Source organism: Malania oleifera, chromosome 7, assembly GCF_029873635.1.
Source record: "Malania oleifera isolate guangnan ecotype guangnan chromosome 7, ASM2987363v1, whole genome shotgun sequence".
Classification (NCBI taxonomy): domain Eukaryota; kingdom Viridiplantae; phylum Streptophyta; class Magnoliopsida; order Santalales; family Ximeniaceae; genus Malania; species Malania oleifera.
The window spans coordinates 88191792-88203020 of NC_080423.1; the positions used below are offsets into that span (position 1 = coordinate 88191792).

Sequence of the window (11229 nt, forward strand, 5' to 3'; positions counted from 1 at the left end):
TTCCTTGCCCTTTTCATGATTCAAATGTAAACTCTAAGATAGTGTTTAAAAACATGAATTTCGATCCTTAAATTTGAATTTAGATGAATTTGAATAAATTTTAATGTAATTTTATACATCACATTATTCAAATTTATTACAATTCTAAATCCAATATCTTTTCAAATATTGGGATAACATGAAGATCTCAAATCAGTATTTTCCTCTAAAGCAACTTATTCAAGCCATCCTGGGTAGCAACCGGACCAATGTGCTCTAATTTGCAGGTAGTATTCATAACATGATTAATTAAGGAATCTGTCGCCATCATGAAATGTGGCAGTGTCCCAACGAGTAGAGAATGAATAGTGGGAGTAAAATGCCCCAGCATTAATAGCATAGTTGATTCCTACTAACCCTCCATTAGTTCTCATAAATTTACTCTAATCCACGGACGAAGGTGACATCCTATACTGAAACCAACAGCGCCAATACTTGCAATTTTCCCAATCCCCAATCACAATCAATCCACTACTAATTCCCATTCAAAATGTTTTCCGACACGGAGACCCACTTCACTAATCACCATCTTTCCTTCTTCTGCTTTAGTTTTATGGTTCTTTTTCATATTTCTCCTCTATAAATAGAGATACCCATCTCCTCTTTTCCCCAACAACAAACACACTACTAGTAAAATCTAAAATCCTTCCCCAGAGCAAAATGGCCAAGCTACTGGCTCTTTCCGTTGCCTTCGCCTTACTCTTCCTTGCGGCCACTGTCTGTGCCGGCGACCCCGAGCTCGTCTCCGACTTCGCCGTCCCCGAAGGCCTGGATAGAACCAGGGTTGATGGGGTGTTCTTCACCTACACCGGCCTCCGGGGTCGGGAGCCATCCTCCAGAGTTGGCCTCGGCCGCAAGCTGGTGTCGGTTAAGGAGTTCCCGGCCCTCAGTGGCACGGGGCTCTCCTTGGAACTCCTCGAGTTTGCTCCCGGGGCCCTCAACGTACCGCACACGCACCCCCGTGCTGGGGAAATCCTCTTCGTGCTGGATGGGGCTTTGACGGTGGGAACCGTGGATACCACCGGGAAGCTGTACAAGAATGACTTGCAGAAAGGAGATGTTTTTGTTTTCCCAAAGGGGTTGGTTCATTACCAAGCTAACTTCGACAAGAGCAACAAGGCCGTGGCGATGTCGGCGTTCGGGAGCTCGAACGCGGGCGAGGTGTCGCTGCCGAAGAGCTTGTTCGGGTCGAGCGTGCCGGACGAGGTGCTCACGAACGCGTTCAAGGTGTCAGCAGACACCGTGCAGCAGCTGAAGACTGGGCAGAACTGATGATGGAATGCGTGCGTGGTCGGTGCACGCATGCAAATGCAAGGGTTACGGGCGGTTGGTAGTTATTTATGGTAATTATTTAGGTCTTTGGGGTAAGAAAGTAAAAGGGGAAGAGTAACTTGTTGGGAAAAAATAAAAAATAAAAAATAAAAAATGGGGACTTCTCCGTTATTGGAATAAGAATAAATGGTGTGAATGGATAGTTTGCTTTTGTGAAGGGTTATAAAAAATAAATAATATATAAATAAAATATATAAAATATTATAATAGAGATTCATGTGAAGTGCTGGATATTGGACTGTACAAATATTGCACAACTTTTTTTTTTTTTTTTGGATATCGTCCGGGTGTCCCCGGCCGGCATCTACCAGATTACCTTGAGATGCATCACAGCCAAGACTAATCCCCACGCCCCACAGAACCCACCCCAAGACCTTGTAGGGAGGTAAATCAGGATTTACTCAAGGCAGTAGGAATCGATCCCGAGCAACTAACCTGGGTCACAGGCTCAGCCGGGTCGCCTTTGCCACCCGAGCCAGCGGCCGGGGGTAATATTGCACAACTTCTTCTTTATAAAAGAAAGGGTAATTGCATTAGAGAAAGGAAGACTCAAGCAAGAAACTTGGGCTCCCAGGGAGGTCCAAACCAAAAATAGAAAAAAAAAACTAGTAAAAGACCAGGCTGACCAACCTACATACCAGCAAAATGGGCACAAAGCAAGCCCCCATTTTTTAAATTCATTTATAAGAAGAATCTTTCGTTACCAAAATTTTCTTTAATACCCATATATTGTATATTGTAGGAGACTTTAATAGGGTCTTTTCACTGGCACGGGGATAGGGTTAGAATGCGGAAACATTGCGCAGCGGTAAAGCAAGAGGGTTATACGGAGTGTCGGAGGTTCAATTCCCAGCAAAGGCAAAGTCATGGTGCGCTTTGTCGCTTCTCCAGGACCCATCCACACCTAAGGGGGGTTCACTAGGAGGGTGACCACATCCCGAACATCCGGCCTGAGTGTGCATAAGTTGTGACCGTATCTGGATTTATCTAAGTGGCGAGATCAGGGGGAGGATGTTGCCTTGGGCATTTGGTGCCGCACTGAGCGGTCCAAAAGGCTCATAGGTGATTGGAGCTTCCACATCATCCAAAAAAAAAAAAGGACACAAAGCATGCAAGCTTAAGCCTCAAGCCAAAACGACCTAGAAGCTAATTAGTCAATTTAATTTGATTAAATAATATATAAAAATTAAAAGTTATAGATTACAACTTTATAAGTAAAATATTATTATAAAAGTTATAATTTAAAATATCTCAAAAAAAAAATTATAAACATGATTTTTTGGCTTTTTTTTTTTTTTTCTATTTTAAGAGCTAATTAGTCAACTTAATTTGATTAAATAATCTATAAAAAAGTACAAAATATGTATTTGTAACATTATAACCTAATAGTGTCTGTCATGGGATGCATGGGATATTGCAAGTGAATAAAAATATATTTACAATAGTATCTAAACATAATGTCTAATATGTGTGTCAAACTGCACATTTAATAAGTATGCATCTTGAATTGACTATCTAGTTTATTTTTTGAGCATTTCTAAATTTGTACAGTCTGTGTGAACTTAAGATTCAAAGTTTATATAATTTCACATCAATTTCTATCACATGATTACAATAGTCAAATATACCTCATAAGGAGAACATTTTGATCGCATTTCGAACTTTACCTAATCAGCGAGACCTAGGGGGAGGACGCTGATCTGTAGGTTTGGTGCCGCACCAGAGGGTCCGAAAGACTTGTTGGTGGCTGGAATTCTTATGTAATAAAAAAAAAAACATTTTGATAATTCAACATCAATTTCTATTTGTGAAGTCATTTGCATCAATAGTGGCAATATATTGTCTCATATTCCTAGGAGATATTAATTTCTTAAAAATGTTAAGTTAAAAATATTATATTAATTTCTTAAAAATATTAAGTTAAAAATATTTTTAAAATATTATTTTTTTAAAATTTATAATTTAATATTGTTAGCATCGGGAGAGTCTTTAAGGGGAACTTGATACACATAAATAAGCATCAACTTGACCGAAAATCTTAAGCTTATTGGATTTTGGGTTCAATCATGTACATTATCCACTCTATTTTTCTAGTGTAAGACTACTTATAAGTGTAATCATTAATAAAATATATTATCTTTAAAGATTTAAACCATACAATATAATACTTTTTTTTTCTTCCTGCTTCTATAGTTTAGAATGATTACTTGACCTTCATGAGATTCAAATTCAAAAATCTTAATTTTTAGTTGGAAGAAAAATTATGGGCTTCAAATGTTTGATTGCTAAACTAATCATGTTGTTTGGATAATCATCGAAACTTTGACTAAATTATATTAGAATCTCAATTCTCATAATTTAAATCTAATAAATTTTGAAACTTTCAAGGTTTTAATATTATATAAACCAACGAAATAGCTAGTGTTTGTGCGTTAACCTTTTAAATCCTTCACTATAAGAATTTATAACGCAGTTAAAGCTTACAAAAATCTCAACAATGAATTAAAGAGCTATGCCCGTCAAGCCAAGAGAAAAATGATTTTTTTTTTTTGGTAGACACTTGGTCATTTTGTTTGAGAAACTTTGAAATCAACATCCTTTAATTTTTTTTTTTTAATTATTTACAAAGTCATATTGGGTTTTGGCCCAATTAGTGGGCTTATGAAGCAACTATATATATAGGCTGAGCAATTTAAAATTAAAAATATAAGTCTAATTAACAGATTAATTATTAAGCTAGGCCATGTAATATCATCATATTTTAAATTTTAATTATATTTTAAAATTTTAAATGAAATTTTAATTAATAATTATCCATCTAACTTTTTTTAAATCATTCAAAATACGAAGATTTAGTTAATCATTTAAAATATGTTGTAATTTGGTTGCCTAACTAAGTGGTTTTTTCCAATCTATAGTCTAAATTCGGTACTCAGTTTGGTCTAAAGCCTAATGGAACTCCTTCCCCTGATTAGCTAATGCCCATCCATGAATGGGGGCCTGACTCTTTCCTTTCCCGATCACAATCAACAGTTAACTACCATTTACAATGCTTTCCGATGTGGAAACCCACTGCAGAAATCACAATCTTTCCTTCTTCGGTTTTTGGTTTTGGTTTCCTTTCATCTTTTTGCTCTGTAAATAGATATCCATCTGCCCTTTCCCCGCAACAACAAACGCACCGCTAGTAAAAGCTAAAACCGCCACAATAACCCTCCATTGCTAGAACAAAATGGCCAAGCCACTGGTTCTGTTGGATAAAATATGTGTAGATTAATTTCTTTACACTACATGCAATAAAACCATAAAGATAACATATGATAATTTTTGTTCATGGTCATAAATTGTTAAAATTGAATAAGGGGATTTTTCTATTTTCATTATTCAATAATATAAGGGTCTATTTATACATGAGTCAAGGATCCCAAATTATTCCTAAATATCTATTTTATAATAAATACACAATAAATGAAAAATAGAAAGTGTATATGTATCTCTAATACTCCCCCTCAAGTTGGAGCATGGAGATCTGTAATGCCCAACTTACGTGATAAGTTTAGGAAATGTTCACGACCCAAACCTTTGGTGAAAATATCATCAAACTGACTGTAGGTAGGAATATGCTTAGTGAAAAAGAGATCAGTCCGTAACTTTTCACAAACAATATGACAATCAATTTCTATATGTTTTGTACGTTCGTGGAAAACAGGATTCTAGGCAATGTGAAGAGCTGCTTAGTTGTTACAATATAAGAGCATAGACTAGGAATGCGGTACACTAAGATCATTTAAAAGAGTTTTGAGTAATGTAAGTTCACAAGTACCCGAAGCAAGCGCTCGGTACTCAGCTTCGGCGGAGGAGCGAGACACTATAGATTGTTTCTTAGTGCGCCAGGAAATTGGATTAGTGCTCAGCTGAAGGAAAAAAACAGTGGTGGAGCGACGAGTGAGGGGACAACTAGCCCAATCCGAATCAGAATAGGCAGAGACTTGAAGAGTGTTGGCAGTAGGAAAAAATAAGTTCTGTCCTGGAGATGCCTTAATGTATCGAAGAACATGTACAACAGCATCATAATGTGGTTGTCTGGGCTGGTGCATAAATTGACTGAGAATGTTGACTGGAAAACAATGTTGAGACGGGTGATGGTGAGATATATCAAACGTCCAACAAGTCACCGGAATGAGCTTGAATCGGAGAGAAGATCACCATCGGTATTATTGAGCTTGAGATTTTGTTCCATGAGAAAGTTGGCAGTGTAATACGCCAAACCTTAAAGGATCTAGGATGTTTACTGTTGACCCTATGGGTCATTCCCAGTTTTGATAATGACAAATACTCTTTGTATTTGATGGCTTTCAAGTTTGTGTGCAAGTTCTTTTTGGCAAGTCATATTTGATGGCACGTGAAAGCTTGAAACCTGAAGACCCTGAAAATTAGTTGATGTTGTAATTTATATTATCATTCAATTCAGGTTTGTAATAGTAAATAGGAAAAAAGGTCTGTAATATTTAATGCATATCATGCATGTAGGAACTACGAACTCAAAGACCTTAGAATGACTCTAGGTCTCTATACAAAATCAAGACCTTAGAAAGACCTTAGGGGTTGACTGACGCCGAATTTTTTCGGTGTCCTCAAAAAGACCTAAAATGACCCTAGGATCCACAAGCATGCTTAAATATATTTGCTTATATGAATAAGGTGAATGTATAAGGGAGTTGGAACCAAAATGCATTAAAAAATGCATGCTTGGTTGACCAAACTTTCACAGTGTAAATCATTCGGTCAACCGAATCGGTCAAGTAGTCAACATTTTGACCATAGCTCAGTCGACCGTTCTGTACCAAGTTCATAAGACTTGGTTGACCGAACTCCCACCGAGTCAACCTTTGACTCTTCGGTCGGCTGACCAAATTTAAATGGGCAATGCCCTGGTCGACCGAACCCCTACGTGGGAAAATCCAATGCCCTCGTCCACCGAACTTCATAGTTCAAAATCACCTGGTCGACCGAACCGCACGGAAATGAAAAATCGCCCTTGGGACACTAAGTCCGATCGACCGAACTTTCAGTTCAATTTTTACCCAGTTGACCGAACCTCGTCACTTGGTCAACCGAACCTCGTGTCCGGTCGACCAGTGCTTTCGGGTTTCCAAATTATTTTTACCACGGTTAAATTTTTTAAACGGGATTAATTGTGTTAAAATGGTTTAAAACAATCCTAATAATACCCTATATGTCCCCAATGGCTATAATTTGTCCCATTTCTATATATATCATTTCATTTGCAAAATTAAGGCGTGATTAGGGCTTTAGATTAGCAAACAATTCTCTGAAAATTTTATTGCCCAAAATCTTCCCTACTTCTATATTTTTCATACTTAAAGCCATATGAGACCATTGATCATTCTATTGTAAAACCCTTTTGAGAAAGAGTATTTTGAGTTGTTCCATATAATTCCTACGTGCTTATACTCTCATATAAGTGTATTGATTTTTGATTTTAGTGAGAGTAAGCCTAGAGGTGTTCCTAGTGATTTAATTCATAAATTCATTTGTGGAACCTTCTTAAACTTGCGAGTCTTTGTACTCTCATTGCAAGACTCAAAAGCTTGTCTTGTGTTGTGAAGAAAAATATTTTTGACAAAACTTGTTTTTTAAAAATATCTCTTGTGCTTGAGCTTTTTAAAATCTTGTTTAAAATATTTGATTTTCATATTGAAGGTTAAGCAAAGATTTCTCCAACGATTTAATTTGATAAATCTTGTGTGGGAAAAATCCTATAGTGTTAGCTTTGGTGTATTCCCAAGAAAGAGGGGTGAATTGGAATTTAAAACTTTTTCTTAAGTTTGACCTAAATAGCAGCTGTATATTCACAACTTAGGGTCTATCTATGCAGTTCCAAATGCACAGATAAATATAGCATGCGGAGATTAAAAACATCCGCAACATTCACCAACTATAACATACATGTATGAGAATGTAAATTGTAGAAAAAGTAAACCGTGCATACAAGATAAGTTATCGGGGTTTGGCCAACTGTGCCTATGTCCCCGCCTCTAGCTTGCAAGTCCGAGGATTCCACTAATGCTCACTTAACAGGTGAAGCGACACCTAATACAACCAGATCAATTAGCACAGGATTGATCTCAACCTTTACAAATTCTCCTTGCGAGGCGGAGAAGACCCTAGGTCAAATTCATAGGGCTAACCCCAACCTGATCCTTCTGGGCTAAATCAAGCCCCCTCAGGCCACGCCTGGAAATATAATAGTATTTTTCACAAAATAACTGGTGCAGTGATTATGCTTTCATGTAAAGCAGATATGTACCCAATACATGCAATCGCATACTCGTCAACAATGTAGGTAAATGTAAGTTCGGTGATGTGTATTTTTGTGCAAGCCACACTCAACAAGATATAATTGCTAATATGCTCAAGAGTGTTCTAAACAAACTATATCTTTGAAACAAGTTAAATGAAATCTCAATAGCAAATTAGGGTTTCAATGATGTTAATCAAGTATTCAAACTAGTTCAAAAGATTTTTCTTCAATGTAATGAGCACAAGAGTAGTTTGAAAATATTTTAACTTGTAGAAAAAATATTTTGCACACCAAAATCAAAACTATGGAACACTTGCAATAACAATGCAAATATCCTAAGTTTACTAGTTTATCCCAGCACAAGATTTATAATATTGAAATTTGTGGGATAAACTTAACTAAACTCCCAAAAAGAATCAAACAATCAACCAAACAAATAGGAGTATTAGCTCTATATAATAAACACAAGAACAAACAATAACTTCTCATAATATCAAGATCTATCAAGGGAATAAATATTTGAGAGTATTTTGGGCAAAAAGGGATTTTGAGATAGAGAGGGTTTTTGCTAATTATTTTGGCTAATCTTCCCTAATCCTCACAAATGAACTCATATTTATTGACAATGTAAAAAATATAACCGTTTGGGACCTATTGGGTATTATTAGAAAAGTTCCAAAAAGCTTAAGCTCATTTAACCCTCATTAACTCAATTTTACTTCAATTAATTAATTTTTAACCTGACGAGGTTCGGGTGGCTGAACTGTGGTTCGGTCGCTCGAACAGACACATGAATAAAAGTAATTTAAATGATTTTGGTTGCCCGTGTCATGGTTTGGTAACTTGAATCAAAGGTAGTATCATTGCTACGTAACTTCGGGTGCCCAGTCATATGTTCGGTAGCACGAAGTTGTGTGTTCGGTTGCCCGGGGCTCAACTTGAACTAAATGGCTCGATCACTCGAGTTGGTGGAATGTCCCTTTCGAAGGGTTTGGGCGCCCGTGGACAGTATGCACAAAATGGTTCGGTCACCCGAGAACCTAAGTCAATTGTTGATTTCTCAACAGTTCGGTCGCTCAAGGAGTTTTGAACTCTTGGGGTTCGGTCGCCCAAGCTCTCTCAATTTCCTTAATAATATTCATTTTAAGCACATTTTTAACACTCCTGTATTTTGCATGATATATGAGTGAGTGTTCGGACCTAGAGACATACTATGGTCTTACTGAGGCTGAGAACATGCAGAGATTATTATAGACTGATATACCTAGTTACTATTACAGACTCATATTACATTAATTGAATTTACAATATGAAAGAGAATCCTCTGGGTTTTCATGTTGCTTCAAGTGTCATTCCTTAAGATGCTCATCTAAGCCTGCACAAATACTTGATAACCATCAAATACCTAAGTATTTGTCATCATCAAAACCGGGTGTGACCTACAAGGTCAACATATAGCTAAGAGGATCTTTGCATTGTTATTGCAAGACTTATTTAGGCTTGTATTTTGTGTGTGTAAAATTTTTTTTACTAGATTTATTTTAAATACCCCGTGCATTGACTATCTCCTACATGTACAAATCTGCTAACCTACTCAAAGAATAACTAGCCTTTATCGGTACAAAGTGAGCAGATTTAGTTAGCCTATCAACGATCACCTAGATTGTATTCTGCTTGTGTAGTGCTGGTGGTAACCCGGTGACAAAGTCCATGAAAATATGCTCCCATTTCCACTCTGGAATACTCAATGGTTGTAACGGCCCTACCGGCCTATAATGTTTAGCTTTCACTTGCTGACCCGTCAGACATTGCTTCACAAACCAAGCAATCTCCTTTTTCATGCCACTCCACCAGAACGATGTGCCTCCTGGTAGCAGGTCAATAGCGAACTCCACCTCACGATCAGGAGGTAAATCGGGTAAGTCTTTTGGGAATACATTCGAAAATTTGTTAACCACCCAGATATCTTCAAGTCTCATGTCATCCCAAGGTGGTTCCTTCACGCAAGCTAGGTACCCCTGACAACCCTCCAAGAGTAACCTTCTCGCCTGTATAGCTGATAGAATTTGTGGCGTCGAACGCACACACGATCCCACGAACTCATACTCTTGCTCCCCAAGAGGTATGAACACTACGACCTTCTTACGACAATCAATCACCATATAACTGGAGAATAAGCAATCCATCTCCAGTATGACGTTAAATCCACACATGTCGTACACTACTAGGTTCCCCAGTAGTAGTCTTCCCTAAATAATCACTGGGTAGTTTCCCAACATCTTACTACAGATTGTTACACTCCCAGTCGGTGTAGCCACCAATAACCACTCATCCATCACTAGGGTTTCAACCCTACACAGTTTCACAAAACTAGCAAATACAAAAGAGTGGGTTGCTCCCGAATTAAATAAAACAACAGCTCTATTCGAAAGCAATAACATGGTACTTGTCACCACATTCCTAGTGTGTTTCGCATCTACTGGAGTAAGAGAGTATTCTCTCACCGGAGTCGTGTTTGCCTGATAATTTCCTTGAGGCATCTGATAACTCCTATGGTTCTGGCTCTGTGCAGGCATATCACTCCTTTGTGCCTGACAGTTTCAGGATATGGGGCCCGGTTTGCCACAGTTGTAGAAATTACCCCAAAATGGCTGACATTCATCATCATGCCATTTACGGCACTTGGCACATGGTGTGGAGGACGGATCCCCCTAAGAACTATGTCGTTCGGTATTTTAGCAATAACCCGAACTATAGTTCTTCTTCTTCTTCCACTGTCCCTGTCAAGGACCAGTCTGAGAACCAAAAAATACTGGCCTCTTCCTCTATTCTTGTATCATCTCATCCCCCTAAAGGTCAGCCTTAACTATGGTGGCTTTATCCACCAGGATAGAAAACTCCCGAATCTGCAGCATCCCTAGAAGCCTGCAAATGCCCTTCCTCAGACCCTTCTCAAACCTCCGAGCCTTCTCGTACTTGTTCAAGATCAAGTACGGCAAAAAACGAGATAGCTCGATATATCTGGAAGCATATCTCTACACCATCAAGGTTCCCTGCGTCAGGCTTGAGAACTCATCTGCCTTCGCGTCATGAGTGGAAGTTGGGAAGTATCTCTAAAAAAATACCTCCTTGAAACCGGCTCCAAGTCATACCAGATGGACCAGATCTCTACTTCTCAAGCAGAATCATCGCCATCCACCATCTCTCCGCTTCTCCTGCCAGCTAAAAGGTAGAATATAGAACCTTCTGCTGGTCGGTGCAGTGCAGAACTTTCAATATCTTCTAGGTCTTCTGCACCCAATTTTCTACCACTATCAGATCGGGTCCTCCCGTAATCATTGGAGGGTGCATGCAGGTGAACCTCTCTATGGTACAACCCGTGGCAGTAGGAGAGTGCTCACGTCTCCTAACATTACGCCCGATCTCCTGCATAACCTACCTCGTCAAATCCCGAGGCATAGAAGGAGACCCATCACTCGCAGTCCTTTTGGAACTACTTTCCAAGTTGTTATCCTTAGGCTCCATTTTGAAAA

At 38.4% G+C, this 11229-nt stretch overlaps 1 protein-coding gene across 1 annotated transcript; it reads left to right on the plus strand.

Annotated features, from left to right (window-relative positions):
- The first annotated feature begins 699 nt into the window (after positions 1-699).
- Positions 700-1311, plus strand: LOC131160920 (germin-like protein 9-3). Its single transcript, XM_058116793.1, has one exon. The coding sequence runs from the start codon at positions 700-702 to the stop codon at positions 1309-1311; it is 612 nt and encodes a 203-aa protein (XP_057972776.1).
- Positions 1312-11229: the final 9918 nt, after the last annotated feature.

What these genes read in the sequence shown, in the direction of transcription:
- LOC131160920 (XM_058116793.1), top strand. Translation starts at nt 700, where the DNA reads ATGGCCAAGCTACTGGCTCTTTCCGTTGCCTTCGCCTTACTCTTCCTT.